Raw genomic sequence first — 16,166 nt, 5'->3', positions numbered from 1 at the left:
TTGACAACTGGAGTCTGTCGGTGTTACACATGCAATTGCTTGTTCCTTCCTAAATGTAGTCATCTTCTTCTTCTTCAGCGCTTAGCCGAACAGTCAGTGGGAGTAATCGTTCACAATTTGGTCCGTTCCTTTGCGACTGCGAGGGTTTGATGGGCCAAGAGTCCAACCCATGTAATGCGGAGGCTGCTTCTGGGCTGCCTGCATCCCTTGGTTGGTGGAAATTTATCCCGTATGTTACAAGCCACCTGGAGAAAGATGTTTGCCGGAACATCTTGTGGCATTCTTGCTACATGTTCAAAAAGCGTAAGGTGCTGTCTGTAGACGATGGCCCCAGTAGTCTGTAGACCAGAGCGACTGTAAACATCTGCATTACAAATGAAATCATTCAACTTTATGCCCAGTATACAACATTGGCATTTTGTGTGGAAAGCCTCCACTTTGCCCAGTCTGAATGGCGTAATGTCCATGTTTCGCAACGCTATAGCAGGATGGAAATGATACAGCTCGAATAGATCCTGAACTTGGTTGTTGTGCCGAGATGATGTTGATTCCATATTTGTTGTAAATGACCTTTGGCAGACATTGCGATGCCAATCCAGTGGAGAACCTCAGGGTGAGAGCTGGAGGAACTGGTGAGTATAGAACTGAAATAACAAAAGTTGGACACGCCTTTGACAGTTTCATTATTCAAAGAGATTGGAGTCATGAGTGGTCTTGATCCAAGATTTTGCAGCTTTGTCTTTGAGCATGAAACATGGAGGCCAACCTTGGCCAACTCCCCCTCCATTTGCTGGAGTGCTTCATGAAATGTGTCAGGGCTCTGTACTAGAGGAATAACATCATCCTCATAGTCAAGGTCTGAGAGCGAGAGATCGCAGATCTTAATGCCGATAGGCCTGATGGAATGCCGTATTATGAAATCAATTGCCTGACAAAAGAGTGCAGGGGCTAAGACCCAGCCCTGCCTGACACTAGATAATGATTTAAAAGGTGCCAACATCTGATTCCCCAGATGTACATTGGCAGTGGTTCCCATGCAGTTCGCTAATTGAGTCCAGCAGAGTGGTTAGGACACCTGCACCCTTTAAGGCCTTCCATAGCACCACTTGGTCAACTGAATCAAACGCAGCCTTAAGATCCACATATTCCACATGCAGATGCTTCTTGAAGTTGTGGTGTATCTCCGACAACAAGCGGAGGGCCAAAATGGCGACTAATGTGGACCTTTTCTTATAAATCCTAAGTGTTGGGAATAATGCGTCCGATGCAGCAGGGACTCCAAACATGCCAGCAGAACACATGCAAACACCTTCTCTGGAATGGACAACAAGCTGATCAGCCTGTAGCTGCACCAGTCCTGTGTTCTCAGAAATTGAGATCACAATACCATCCATCCAGGCGGTTGGTAAGGTTCCAGTTCTCCAGCCAGGTGAAAGATGGTCAGAAGTGATTTTGCTTCAGGGTCAATAGCACATTTTAGTAGTTCCGGGAGGATGCACATCCATTTTTCAGTTTGCAGATGGCGCACTTCACTTCATCTAACATTGGTACGTCAGTCCAAGTGTCTGGGTCTGAACCCACAGTGGCTGCCAATCATCCAGCTCTGAGCACGCACCAACTGGAGGGTGGTTCAGAGCACTGTGATAATGTCTCACCCAGCTGGAGAGGATGTCATCATCCGATTTACATGGGCAGCCTTGGCTGTCATTCAGGATTCCGTTCATAGCGACTACTCTTGAGCACTGAGATTTCGGATCATGTGGAATGATGGCTTGTCTCCTCTGGATCAGCCTAATTCAGCATCACCCACTGCTTGGTTATAACATGCCTCAATGATCGCAGGGCTTTGCATTTTTTGTTACTGAATTTCATCCTATTTATTTCAGACCATTTCTCTAGTTTGTCAAGATCATTTTGAATTCTAAACTTGTCCTGCAAGGTGCTTGCAACCCCTCCCAGCTTGGTATTGGCTGCAGACTATTTATAAGTGTACTCTCCATGCGCTTATCTAAACCAATTAGGAAGAGATATTGACTAGAAGGTGTTCATTGTCAGTCACCATGCCCCAGTTTAGAGGGGAGGCATAGCTGCTGGGCAGGCCAGCAGTGAGGGATTCTGGCTTTGCAAGGAGAAAACATGGGACTGTTTCGTTTAAAGAGCCAAGGGAATGGATTGCAGGAAACCTCCATGCCAACAAGGCTAGAGCAGAAGAGGCTGTTTGGTTTACAGATGGTAAACAAGTAGCCACTGTGTCCAAGGACGAAGGAAAGGAGGCTTGGCAGCAGTGAAATTAATGGATGGAATGGTCCTAAATACTTTGCAGTATAACAAAGTCAGCCAGCTCTGTATGCAGAGTGAGCAGCAGTTAGCAGCGTGCTGATGGATGAGACCGGATCGCACTCCAAGCTCACCGTAGTTCTGGATTCGGATTAGGTGTTCAGGGGAGCTGTGGTAATGCTGGCCTGATGGACTCAGTGCAAGTATCGGGTTATGGATGGAGGCGAGCTTGAATCCAGCACTAGGTGGGAAATGTTGGATGATGTAGCCAAGCAGTTGGATAGAGTGGAGATGGTTAAAATTTGGGGCACACAGGAAAAAGGGGTCTCAGTAAAAGGGATTCAGGAAGCCGACTTAGTAGCCAAATCTATAGCAGTAACGAGACCGCCGTGGCCGTGGGAGATGTTGGAATAGTTGGAAACTATCCCCGTAGCAGTTTGCACTCAGGGTCAGCAGCAGTTGCAACAAGTGAAGGCAGAGCGGTTACAAAGCACCCAGAACCAGGATTCAGCATCAGGTCTGCTCTGGGAGCGAGCTCATAGGCAGGGTGTGAAGGTAGAAGGTCAGGACTGAGTAATGGAGCAAGGACTCCTAGTGTGAAAGCAGAAGATGGTTTGGTCTGGGTTGTACCACGGGATACGTGACAAGATCTGTTATCGTGGGTGCATGGAGTGTGCTCACCCCATGGCATCCAACTCCTGCCAAAATCCCTGCTCCGGTGAAATCGATTCTAAGGCCTGGTCTATACTACTCTTTTAAACCGATTTTAGCAGCGTTAAACTGATTTAACGCTGCACCCGTCCACACAACGAGGCCCTTTATATCGATATAAAGGGCTCTTTAAAGTGGTTTCTGTACTCCTCCCCAACGAGAGGAGTAGCGCTGAAATCGGTATTACCATATCGGATTAGGGTTAGTGTGGCTGCAAATTGACGGTATTGGCCTCCGGGCGGTATCCCACAGTGCACCATTGTGACCGCTCTGGTCAGCAATCTGAACTTGGAGGCACTGGCCAGGTAGACAGGAAAAGCCCCGAGAACTTTTGAATTTCATTTCCTGTTTGCCCAGCGTGGAGCTCTGATCAGCACGGGTGGCGACGCAATCCCAAATCCAAAAAGAGCTCCAGCATGGACCGTACGGGAGATACTGGATCTGATCGCTGTATGGGGAGACAAATCTGTTCTATCACAACTCCGTTAGAGAAGACGAAATGAGAAAGCATTTGAAAAAATCTCCAGGCTATGATACAGAGTCCACAGCACAGTGCTGTGTGACAAGTGTAATGGAAAGCCAAAGAATCAAATTGACGCTCATGGAGGGAGGGAGGGGGGGACTGAGGACTCCAGCTATCCCACAGTCCTCGCAGTCTCCGAAAAGCATTTGCATTCTTGGCTAAGCTCCCAATGCCTGTAAGGTCAAACACATTGTCCGGGGTGTTTCAGGGTATAGCTCGTCAATTTACACTCCTCCCCCCAGTGAAAGAAAAGGGAAAAAAATCATTTCTTGACTTTCTTATATGTCATCCCATATCTACTGCATGCTGCTGGAAGATGCGGTGCTGCGACACTGAATAGCAGCATCCTCTCCCCTCCCCTCCCCGGTGGCAGATGGTACCATACAAAAGGACTGATAGCCATCTTCGTCATCAACCCATGAGTGCTCCTGGCTGGCTTCAGGTGAGGTCGGCCTGGGGTGCCTGGGTAAAAATAGGAATGACTCCCGGTCATTCCCGGCAGATGGTACAGAACGGCTGGCAACCGTCCTCATCATAGCAACTGGGGGCTGAGTTCCATCAGCCCACCCCCTTTCATGTCTAAAGAAAAGATTCTGTACTGCCTGGACTATCATAGCAGCAGGATGCTGCGCTCCTCTCCCCCCACCGTTTAATGTCCTGCCTGGACTGTCATAGCAGCTGGAGGCTGCCTCCCTCTCATTTTATCTCACTAAAAAGTCAGTGTTTCTTATTCCTGCATTCTTTATTACTTCATCAAACAAATGGGGGGACACTGCCACGGTAGCCCAGGAGGTGTGTGGGAGGAGGGAAGCAACGGGTGGGGTTTTTGAAGGGGCACCCCCTAGAATGGCATGCAGCCCATCATTTCTGTGGGATCTGACACGGAGCGGCTGTGCTCTCTGGTTCTCTAGTACACTTGCCCCATATTCTAGGCAGGACTGACTCTATTTTTAGATAAAACATAAAGGAGGAAATGATCCGAGGAGTCATTCCCATTTTTGTCTTTGCACCCCCGGCTGACCTCAGCAAAGGTCAACCAGGAGCACCCATGACAGCAGCAGATGGTACAGAACTACTGATAACCATCATCTCATCGCCAATTTACAACGGCACAGCAGATGGTACAGAACAACTGGTAACCATCTCTGCTGCCTTGCAAAGGCAAATGAATGCTGCCATGTAGCACTGCAGTACCGCCTCTGTCAGCGGCATCCAGTACACATACGGTGACAGTGACAAAAGGCAAAACGGGCTCCATGGTTGCCATGCTATGGTGTCTGCCAAGGCAATCCAGGGAAAAAGGGCACGAAACGATTGTCTGCCCTTGCTTTCATGGAGGAAGGAATGAGTGACGACATTTACCCAGAATCACCCGCGACACTGTTTTTGCACCATCATGCATTGGGATCTCAACCCAGAATTCTGATGGGCGGGGGAGACTGCAGGAACTATGGGATAGCCACGGGATAGCTACTCAGAGTGCAACGCTCAGAAATCGATGCTAGCCTTGGTACATGGATGTACACCGCCGAATTATTGTGCTTTGTGTGGCCGCGTGCAATTGACTTTATACAATCTGTTTTATAAAACCGGTTTATGTAAAATCGGAATAATCCCGTATTGTAGACATACCCTAAGTCTTCCCAAGCCCTGAGCTCTGCTGAAAAGCTGTTAGTGGCCCAGCCCCATGCCAGAGGGTGGGTAGGGGCTGTGTGTAGGTCCCTCCTGCTTCAGGTTACATGTATCTGCCAGACTCCACCTCCCCCTTGTGGCAGTAAAGCAAGAACTGACAGGGATTTCAGTGCAAACAGTCACCTCTGTGAGCAAGAGTCAGGCTAGCTGTAACCCTAATAAAGCAAGATTTGTAGAAGCGAGGATTGTGTGAAGTGAATGGGAAAGAACTGTGTGAGAAGTTGTTGCGACCTTCTGTCGATAAGGTGGAATGCAGACTAGCGTCTAAATAGAAGTGAGAAAAATAAGATATCAGGATGGCCTATGTATAAACAAAATGCAGCTGTTGCTTATTATTGTATGTTACAAAAGGTATAAATGCTTGCTGTAATTGTTTACCTGTAGAGAGACTTGCCTAGGAGTGGGAAACACTGTGTCCTAGGGCACTCTCTCCCTCCACGTAATTGCTAGAGAAATAAAGTATCTGACTTTGCTGCTCCCAACCAAAAGGTGAGAACCAAGTTTTTCTCTGACACCCTCCTCTTGCCAGACATCTGCTCAGGAGCTGTAATCCAAGTCATCCCTGCTGTGCCCATGTGCATCCTATGCCTCTGCCAACACACTCTGAACCCTGCATGCTGCATAGGCAGCTGACGACGTGCAATCACCTGTGCATTGCCTCTGGGCAGATTCCAGGGCTTTATCCAGCATGGGCTTCAGATCCCAGAAATATCTGGATCTGCCTGTAATGCACGCTGACACCTGCCCAATAAATCCTGGAGGTCCCACTGTATTGTTATAGTCTAACTGGGGTGGGTGCTGATCATATCATTGTAACAATAGAGAGTGTGCTATGGGAACTCATCCAAGATGAGTGTCTCAGAGCCACTGAAGAGATTTGTATGCCCAGTTCTCATCACAGTTCATGGGAATTGGGTGTCCCGATCCACTAGGTTTCAGAGTAGCAGCTGTGTTAGTCTGTACCCGCAAAAAGAACAGGAGTACTATACATACTATACTATACATAGCTATGCATCCGAAGAAGTGAGCTGTAGCCCACGAAAGCTCATGCTGAAATAAATTTGTTAGTCTCTAAGGTGCCACAAGTACTCCTGTTCTTTTTGCAGATCCACTAGGCAGCTTTGCAAATCTTATCCCAAGCCAGCAAAGGAGACTCAAATTTATGTGGCAACTGGTGAAGATCTCCAACTCATAGGTGATGGTGGGAGCTGGAGGCAGAGTTAAGGTTGGAACTGGGAGCAGCAAAAAGCCCTTAACATCTTATTAATTAACCTTAACATGCCTTCTTATTTGGGGATTGTATTAGGACTATGCAGGAGCACCAGGCAGCTGGGAAAAGTTCAGCACAGCTCATAGCTCCTCCTTGCTTGGCTAGAGGGAACCTTCTTTGGAACTTATCTGGCAAACAAGTGCTTATAAACCTCAGTGTGGAAGCACATGTAGGCAAGCCAGCTGCTAGACCAGGGTATCCATCCCTACTTGGTAGGAACACAATATAATTCAAGGGGGTGGGGGTTGGGTGCATGTTTCACTGAGGCCTCGTGCATGGGAGAGACCTGGCAATGGATGCAGCAGGAGGAACAGTGATGTCTCCATTCCAGGCTCCATGCAGAGGTGAACAATGTTATGATGGTGTTTCTGGATTACCTGCCACCTCAGACACCTGCTGCTGGCTCCTTGCCAGTCCCCAGCTGGAGAGAAGGAGTGAGAAGCCTTTAAAACACAAACGAGTTCCACCACATTCACTCCCGGGGAGCTGTCCTGTTCCCTCATGGCCATTGTGCAATGCAGAAGGGATGATGCACAAAGCAAACCCCAACTTGTTATATAGGTGGCTTGCACTTGTTCTCCTTTGCCAATGCTGTGCCAGGGAGGTCAGACGCAGACAGGCCACGATCCTCGGACACAGGAACTATGGGTGGAGAAGTGATTGCACTCTGGCCATAGACAAGGTAAGATGTTTCCAAGGGCAGGAGGCTTGGAAGCTGGGGGCTGGAGCATCTCACAGGTAGCTCTGGCGGCTAGGTTAATAGGGGAGAAAATGCTGGTGTTGAGTCCCTGCTGGGCTCCAAACACACTGACCGGATTCCTAGTTGGTGGAAGTGGGTCCATCTCCATGGACTTCAGTGGAGCTGTAACCATTTAGAGCAGGTGTGACTGTGATCCATTGTGATTTCTGAAATCCCTGGACTGGAGGGGATATGGCTAGGATGGCACAGGGGGTGAGTTAGGATGCTGTGTCTTTCACCTCTATGATACCTGTTCAGACTGTGCCTAGGTCAGCAATGGCAGAAAGCATGGCAGGGAATGTCAAGTAAGTGTTGGAAGGCGGTATTACGTCTGTATACAGTAGTGAGTCCATTCCAGGGACACTGTGTCCAGGTCTGGGGTCCACCCTTCCACAAGCAGGTGGACAAATTGGAAAGGGCTCAGAAAAGAGCTACAAGAATGAGCCAAAGTCTGGAAAACCTGCCTATCCTGAAAGAGTTCAGAAGCTTTAATTTACTGTCTCCAAGGGAAGGTTAAGAGGTGACTTGATCACGGTCTACAACTACCCACATGGGGAAGAGATTTCTAACAGTAAAGGGGCCTTTAATTTAACAGAAAAAGATGATGAGCTGCAAAGTTGGAAGCTAAAGTTAGACAAATTCAGGCTAGAAATAAGGTTCACATGGTTAGCAGCGAGGGTAATTAATCATTGGAACATCTTACCTACGGACATGGAGGGTTCTCTGCCACTTGCAATCTGTAAAGCAAAAGCGGATGTCTTTCTAAATGATCTGTTGTAGCTCAGCCAGATGTTGCAGGCTCTTGACGCAGGTTTTACCAGGGGAATTATCTGGCCTGTGTTATGCAGGAGATCAGAGTAGATCAGTGGTCCCCAACCTTTTTGTGACCAGTAGCACATTCATGTTTTCAGAAGAGCGTGTTGGGCACCAACAATTTTTCAAGGCTTATTTTGTATTTGTACATTAAATAATACAAAAAAACATATTTAATATTACATAATATATGAATCCAGAAAGAAGAGAAAAGCCGGAGAAAAGCTGCGAGGACAGAGAACACCGGTGCCTGCAGCCCTGGAGTACTCTGTCCCCAGCAGGCGCAGAGCCCCAGATTCTCTTCTCTGCTGGGTACTAGGTAGGCCCCGCACCTGCCGGGGACTGAGAACACCAGCGCCTGTAGCCCCAGAGTTCTCTGTCTCCGGCAGGTGTGGGGCCGCGGCTTCTCTCTGGCTTAAGCCGTGGCCCCACACCTGCCAGGGACGGAGAACCCGGTGCCTGTAGCCTGCAGCCCCAGAGTTCTCTGTCCCTGGCAGGCATGAGGCCGCAGCTTCTCTCCCCTGCTGGTAACTAGGCAGGCCCCGCACCTGCTGGGAACAGAGAACACCAGGCCCGCAGCCTGAGTTCTCTGTTCCCGGCAGGTCCCCTGCTGGGCACTAGGCGGGCACACACAAATGTCCCTGTGGGCACCACATTGGGGACCACTGGAGTAGATCATCCTAGTGGTCCCTTCTGGCACTGAACTGTATGACCCTGTGAAAGTGACTACCTCCCAGCTTACGTTGTGGAGTCTGCTATGTGCATGGAGAGGAACTGGCTGGTGTCTTGGGTGTCAACCTGGCAAAAAATGCTTTTGCTGTTTGCACTGTCAGTCTCAGCAGGGACGCAAAGGACCGAATGGGTTACAGAGACTGAACTCCAGTCCCAATCCTGCAGGGCAGGGCAGAAGCACGTTGTAGGGCAAGCATGCCCTGCTGCTGCTGTGGGTGTTACAGCATTTCAGTGATTAAGCACAGGACTGCAGTCTCCCGAGCTGAGAGATGAGAAGAGATGGCATCATTCTCTAACATTATACATACCTCAGGGGAAACCCCAGAAAGGGTGGTGGGGCCAACACCACCAGTCTCCAGTGTATGAAATGTTCAACTGGTTTGTGGACAGCCTCAATCTTTTGTTTAAAGCCTACCTACCTATCTATCTGATTGCACATGCACCACTGTGAATCTGACTGTCCTGTGAAACCTGCTCCCCAGTCTTCCCTCTGACCTGGCTTTGCCCCATTTTTTTCACTCTATTTGGCTTTCCCCATGGTGCGGGAGCACCTCCTTTCTGAGTGGCACAGGCAGGGTGGTAGCTCTTGGCCTGGCTGTACATCCCACACACTGAGGAGCTTTTTAGCTGTTTCCAGGGAAATCTGGAGGTCCTCCTGGGCCAGAGGGTGCATTTCCTAGATGGCTTGTTGCATCTGCCACCTGGCACTGGGCAGGGTTAGCCAGCCCCAGCTATGGATTGGCTCATTCCCCCTTCATATTTTGCAGTCAGAAACTGTTGCTCCATGCAGCCAAAAGCCTAAACAGCTGAGATTCTTTTGAAGAACATTCTTCCAGAAATGCCTCACCAGAGCACCCTAATATATGTAGCACTCTGCAAATGTCTCACCCACCCAGAGGGTAGGGATGTCATGCAGTTACTAACACACAGCTCTGTGCTTTTTTCTGCTGCGTAATTTGGATTGGCTGAAGGCTTCTGATTTGCATAGTGGACATACATTTCTTTATCTTAATCATATGGTATACACATTCCTGTGCACTGGTTGGCCAAACACCACTGTTAGCCATTTAGAATTGAGAGATTTGCATAATGACTGTACTGTTACTTCTCTGTAGCCCTAGTGTGATCGTACTCATCTCTTGTACTGTTCTGATGGGCTCCTATAATCTCTTGGCTCTGATGGCTCCCCTCAGAGCTCTTCCCCGATGTGCCCATATCAGCATCTGATCCTCTCTGGCCCTGATCCACCTGCTATAAAGCATGGGGTACCATTCTCCATGGGAGAAGGAGGGGATGGCTGCACGTTTTTCCCAGGGCCAGGCCACCGCAGGGAGGAGAGATGGAGAAGACAGGAGGTCAGTGGGGAGACAGGACAGAGAAGGAGTCAGAAGAAGAGGCTGCTGTATTTATTGTGGGCATGTGGATTGGAAGATTGGAGGCCATAGCCAGTTGGAAGACAGGGAATTAGAGTAGCCAGTCAGAGAGCAAGGGAGAGATAATGGGGAGCATAAAGTATTAATAACCAGATGTGATTGCCGGTACCTGGGTCTAGCTGCTGTTTGTTATTCATGCCCATCGTTTCTTTTCCCCTCAGTTATGGAGCGTGCGGCTGACATGACTGGGGTATCTGAAACTCACACCAGCAAGGGGAATCCCCTGGGTGAGTGCCCCGTGTGCTATGAGAAATTCCACCCACTGGAGGCTGCCCAGAGGACACTGAGCTGTGGACACACCTTCTGCCATGACTGCCTGGTGAAGTGCCTGCTCTCCTCCAGGGTAGATGGGCAGGTCCAGAACAATCTCATCTGTCCTGTCTGCCGCTATGTGACGTTCCTCAGCAAGAAGGTGACTCGCTGGCCTCCCAAACCAGGGGAGTCCCCGCAACCTTTGGAGCTGGCTCTCTCACCCTCCTTGTTACCCTACCTAGCAAAGTCAGGGCCAGACAACACCTTGGTGGTCCCCAGCCATTTTGTGATGCCAGTGCAGAGCTATGACAGGAGCAACAGCATGTGTGGTGTCCCCATGGACTCAATGGCCATGCCAGCTGGCCTGGCTCGGGAAGCCCACGTCTTCATGATCAGTGATCATGGGATGCCGCTGGTGGAGGAGAACTGTAGGTCAGGGGTTAGGGGACGTGGCACAGAGACGCCAGAGTCAGGGGCATCCATGAGTTCCCTTGGGATGCGGTGCTGCCAGTCACCCATTATACTGGCTGTTCTTCTCATCTTGACAGTCACTCTGTTCGCAGCCGTGTTCCCTTGGGTCCTGTTGGTGAAGAGGAGTTCCTGAGCAGGACTGGACAATGCTTCAAACAGGACCCAGGCAAAGAGCTGTGCCTAGAACTCAACACTTGCAAAGATACCCAGTGCCCCTAGGCGAATGCCCCCTTCTCTTGGGCACAACTCAGGATCCTTGGCTTGTTTGCAATATGGAAATCCTGCAGGCGGCCATGATGCAAATACCTGTGGGCTTGCTGGCCAGTGTTTGCATGGGAGATCTCTGAGGAATGCCCAGAGGCTGCAGAAAATGGCACCATGACTTAGCAGGCGTTGCACTTCCTTCTGACTGAGGGGCTGAACCAGTGCCCCGGTGAGGTGCTGGGGTCCGTGCACCAGAGTAAGTGGGCGGGTGGTGCTGAGACAGTTCAGGGGCACAGGGCTGGCAGAGGTGCTTCCTTGGAGCCAAGAGGCCATGCCAAGGACCTGGCCCCTTGTGATAAATGTATTCAGACACCAAGTCACAGGACAGAACCCTGCCCGTGTCATGTGGAGGCACAAGAGGCACCAGCCTTGTTACCTTTGGTGTGATTATTTCGCAGCCCTAGAACAGTTGCCACTAAAGTGTCTTGGACGTTGGTGGTGGACACGGTCGCCCCCATTAAACATCCTCAGTGATGGTAGTTTGCTAGTCCGTTTTCTCCCTAGTGGACATTGTACCCATAGCGCCCCAAGGCACTCAGATGTTGGCTCTGGCAGGTTCTGTGCAGTGGGGACTGGCAAAGCCCATGAAGCGTGGAGCTCTGGGACTGCCAGTGACACTTTGCTGGGTTCCAGACGTGGTAAAGAGCGGGACTCAGCTCCCCTTTAACTTGAAATCTTGAGGGTTTTCCTCAAAGATAATTTAATAGAAAGAAAAGCCCTCTAGCTACTGGGCAGCCTGTGCCATGGAGCCAGATCCCCTCCCTGCCCCTTGAAACTGGGTGGGCACAAGGAGGAGTCCTGTGCATGGTAGAGTCTGTATCTCTGTATGAATCTCTCTGCTTGTCTCTGCTGTGCTGCCCCAGCCTGGGCCTGTGTGGCACAATGACATCATTCACCAGCTGAGACCTGACCCTACGGCTCTCTCTCTCTGCTGTCTGCTCCATTTCCCACCCTGGCTTCCTCCCTCTCTGCACCTCTGTTCCTTCTCTAGCAGCCTCTCCACTGGGGAAGGTAAACCCAGTAACATTTGGGATCCAGCCAGACTTTTGAGCCCAGGAGGGCCGACACCAGGGGCACTGTCTGCAGTCAGGCAAGGTGGTTCTCATGGCCCTATGGTGCACATTAAGGGGCTCCCCTGGTTGGTTGAGGCTCTCTCCTCCAGGCAGGGTGCAGGCTGTTCTCCCTATGGATCTGACTGTTGGTTTGCTACACAGCTGTGAGCAGGGGGCTTGCCACTCACACAGACCTCTCTCTTCCTCCACCATTGAAAAGCAGTGATGGAAAACAGATGAGCAGGAAGGAATGCACCAGGCCTGCTGCCCTCTTTGGATCACCAGGTTCATCGCGCCACTAGGGTCCAGCTGTCTGCCCCCTCACACTGCCCTGGGTTCTGCAGTGGCCCAGAGTCCCTGTCAATCTCGTGTGTCTGCTTGGGTCATGTGAGCCATCTCCCAGGGAGTCAGGCCAGTGCAGAGATCTCTCCTGGATCCTGGGGGATGCAGTCAAGTCCTGCTGTGCTGCACCTGCACAGACACATCTGCCTTTCTAATGGTGACTGCTCTGTGAATGGCCTCCCCGGGGAAGCCTGGGAGTGTGGGCAAAGGTCCGTTGCTGGGAGGGTGATGACTCTGGAGCATTTCGGACAGTTGCACTGAGGAACTGAAGATACAAATCCCTGTCCCTTAGCATTCCCTTCCTGCCCCTCAGCTCCGGCATCTCCTGCCTGGCCACAACGCCTCCTCTTCTTTCCCACGATCCTGGAAATTCCCTCCCACCTGTCCTGTCTCCCAGATAGCTGGAGAACTAGGGACAGAAAGTGGGGAGGTTTAGAGACATTTCTGTGAGGTCAGGCAGGGTGTCTAGCTGCCAGGAGGTGGGATGGTTTGGGAATCCCAGAATCAACCTGCTCCTGGAAACCTTCCCTGTTTCTTGTAATGGTCCCTGTTCATGGTAGCCCCTGGTCCCATCAAATGGGCAGGCTCCTGGTGTGCTGCCACCAGTGTTCTTAGGGTTTATATTGCACAGATTACGCCCATGCTGTGATGAATGGAGCTGGATAGCTTCACTGTATTGCTCTCGCTCCTGGCCCTGGCAGGCTACTTACAGTGGGGGCTGCTCCTGCACCAGGGAAGCTCTCCCCCAGACCCTTGCAGCTCATTTCTGGTGGCATGTAGTGGCCAGGGCAGGAGCAGGAGCGAGGATAGCCCCTGGCTGTGATTTGCACAATCCATATTTGTGGGATGCTGGGCAGAAAATGCCCTCCCACTGCTGGGCCACATATACCCTGGAGGAAGTCTCTGGCCAGCTGTACGCCCCTCAGGGGGTCTCTGGGCCAGGCTGTACCCCCCTCAGGGGATCACTGGGTCAGATGGCATGCCCCTCGGGGGTCTCTCGGTCAGGCTGTACACCCCTCAGGGGGGTCACTGGGCCAGGCTGTACACCCCTCAGGGGGTCTCTGGGCCAGGCTGTACACCCCTCAGGGGGTCTCCGGGCCAGGCTGTACACACCTCAGGGGGTCACTGGGCCAGATGGTATGCCCCTCAGAGGGTCTCTGTGCTGGACCACCACTGTGGAGGTTTCCAGGCCAGATTGTACTTGCCCTCTAAGAGAGCTCTCTGATCCAGACAACATGCCCCCTCATGGCTGTCTGGTGCTGATGTGGATGTGTTACAAGCTGTTGAATTCCCTATTAGGAGCATGGAAACCTCTGAAAGGTGTCACAGTTCTCCAGAGCCATCTAAGCAAGGTCTCTTATCAGCTGCTTGTGTCACGCTGAGCTCATAGAAAGATTTTGTTGTGGTTATTAGGCCTTGGTGCAGTGTTTCCACATCAGTGAGACATCCCATTAACCTTTGACTTCATGACAGGGCCTGTCACTGTCCCTGAGGGATCTGGGTTCCTCCCAGTCATTCATGAATTTATCAATTCCTGGTTACCATTCTGCTGTTACAAAGTTTCATTGATCCAATCAGGGAGCAAAAACACACCATGACCAGTTCACAAAGTAGCCAGAGGCCGTGCTATTCCCACGGGACATTCTGATGCTTCGAAATTTGTTTTATCCCATATCGGAACGAAACACTGAAATTTGAAATTTCCCCACAAAACACAATTTTCAAAAGGAAAATTTCATTGTGGGTCAACTGAAACATTTCATTTTGATTACATCAAAACACTTAGTTGATATTTTTTATATAAACTAAACTAAAATAAAATTTGACACAAACAGTCATTTCAAAATGATAAATTGAAATGTTTTATCCTGAGAAGGTTGAAATGGAACGAGGATGAAATTCTGCTGAAATTGACAAGTTCTCCTGGAAAGTTTCGATGTTAATGAAACAGCATTTTCTGATGGGAAAATGCTCCACTGGGAAATGTTCAACCAGCTCTCGGTGCAAGGATTGTCTCTGATTGGGCAAAGTTGGGAAACTCTTCATCCAAACTGTTTGGTGAGGCCGTATGGGAAATGGTGACAGCCGCAGGAATCAGGACTGATCTGAAAACCAAAAAAGGCCTCTATGAACTGAGTTCTGGTTTAACAGTGTTTTCATTCAGCTCTAGTGCTGACTCCTGTCCACTCTGGAGCTGCTGACACCCGCTACTCTCACGCCCAATTACCTGAGATCATAAAGTCCTGATCATGTATCAGCCCAGATTCACAGAGGTACTTAGGAGTGTAACACACATCGAAACCAACAGGAGTTAGGTGCCTAAGTACATTTGTGAATCTGTCTGCTCAGGATCAGGTTCTTTAACCATCAACTCACTTTAATTCAAAGCGATTCTCAGCCAGCACCACTTTACCTCATCTGCTGGGTCCCCACAATAGCAGCCAGCATCAGCATCACAAGCATTTCAGGAAGCGCGGGGAATGTTGAAGGGGCCCTGTCCCTTTGCCAGTGCTGTAGCTGTGATCCTCACACTGAGAGCAGAGGCTGACGGGGATGAGCGGCTCTCTCTCGTATTTCTGGTTGAGTGACTTTGTGTGTGTGCCTCTGGGGAGACTTTGTGTCTCTGTTTCCTGTACAGTCAGTTAGGGCTGTGTCCCTGCTTCCTCCTTGGTCCACTTACTCCACTGAGGAAGGAACCTTTCCTGGTGCAGCCACCCTGCCCCTCTGTGCTGACTCAGCTGTGCTGGCTAGTGTATGGAGGGGGAAAATCTCAGCCCTTTCCCATGCCCATGCACCTTCCTGCTGCTCTCAGCCGACATTGCGAGTTGCAGTAGGTGTGCAGTATCAGGCACAAGGGTGAAAAGGGCTCCCTGCACCCCCCTAACCCTGCCCTGCCTGAGCCCTCAGCAAGAAAGGAAGAGACCAAGCCGGCTTCTGCAAACACTTATACATCTCCCCTGTCCCCCAGCTTTACTCCCTGGACATAAGTGGATCTACTCACATGAGTAAAGTTACATCTATGTAAATGTCTGCAGGATTGAGGCCAACTGAGAAGCCCTGGCTAAGCATTGACAGGGCAGCAGAAAAACTGCAATAGCTTTAAAACCAGGAGATGACATCCTAACAACCACCTCCTGGGATGGAGCTCATTCACCTACATGTGAAATAGGGGGCCATGCCTCAGTTTCACTGTCCTGGGGTCTAATGTATCAAACAGCCTCCCAGTTCCTCACAGAGCCCCCTTTTCCCCCTATAGGTTCAGGGCTTTTCTCAGCCCTCCTGCTAGGGACTGAGTCCCTTTAAGTCCTGGCCTGCAATCTCTCCTCTCGAGTTCAGGAGGTTGCACAGCTCTCCTTACTGGGGCCCTGTGGATGCTCATTTCCCCCAGCAGCTGAGCTCCCCTTCAGTGGGCTCGAAGTCTCCCTTTGACTCTCCTTTCCAGTCAACTAATCAGTCTCTGAATCCAGAGCCTATTCCTGTTGTTAGGAGGAAATATCGAGTTTCACCACAAAGTGGAGCTGCTAAGCCAAAGATAATTTGTCATGAAAGCTGCCATCTGCTAAAAAACCATCCACCAGAGAAGCTGGACTTCCCA

At 50.3% G+C, this 16,166-nt stretch overlaps 1 protein-coding gene across 1 annotated transcript; it reads left to right on the top strand.

Annotated features, from left to right (window-relative positions):
• The first annotated feature begins 587 nt into the window (after positions 1-587).
• RNF222 (ring finger protein 222) lies at positions 588-11,046 on the top strand. The gene is made up of 3 exons (XM_050919179.1): positions 588-613; positions 2,099-2,232; positions 10,352-11,046. The coding sequence occupies exons 1-3, from the start codon at positions 588-590 to the stop codon at positions 11,044-11,046; spliced, it is 855 nt and encodes a 284-aa protein (XP_050775136.1).
• The last annotated feature ends 5,120 nt before the right edge of the window (positions 11,047-16,166 follow it).

This window comes from Gopherus flavomarginatus, chromosome 12 (genome assembly GCF_025201925.1).
Source record: "Gopherus flavomarginatus isolate rGopFla2 chromosome 12, rGopFla2.mat.asm, whole genome shotgun sequence".
Lineage (NCBI taxonomy): Eukaryota > Metazoa > Chordata > Testudines > Testudinidae > Gopherus > Gopherus flavomarginatus.
Note: the sequence above shows the minus strand (reverse complement) of the source record. Positions and strands in the feature narration are given on the sequence as shown.

Coding starts and splice junctions, on each gene's coding strand:
- RNF222 (XM_050919179.1), top strand. CDS start 588: ATGCCAATCCAGTGGAGAACCTCAGG. Junction 614..2,098: donor ATCCAGTGGAGAACCTCAGG/GTGAGAGCTGGA, acceptor GCTGCTGGGCAG/GCCAGCAGTGAGGGATTCTG. Junction 2,233..10,351: donor GGCTGTTTGGTTTACAGATG/GTAAACAAGTAG, acceptor TTTTCCCCTCAG/TTATGGAGCGTGCGGCTGAC.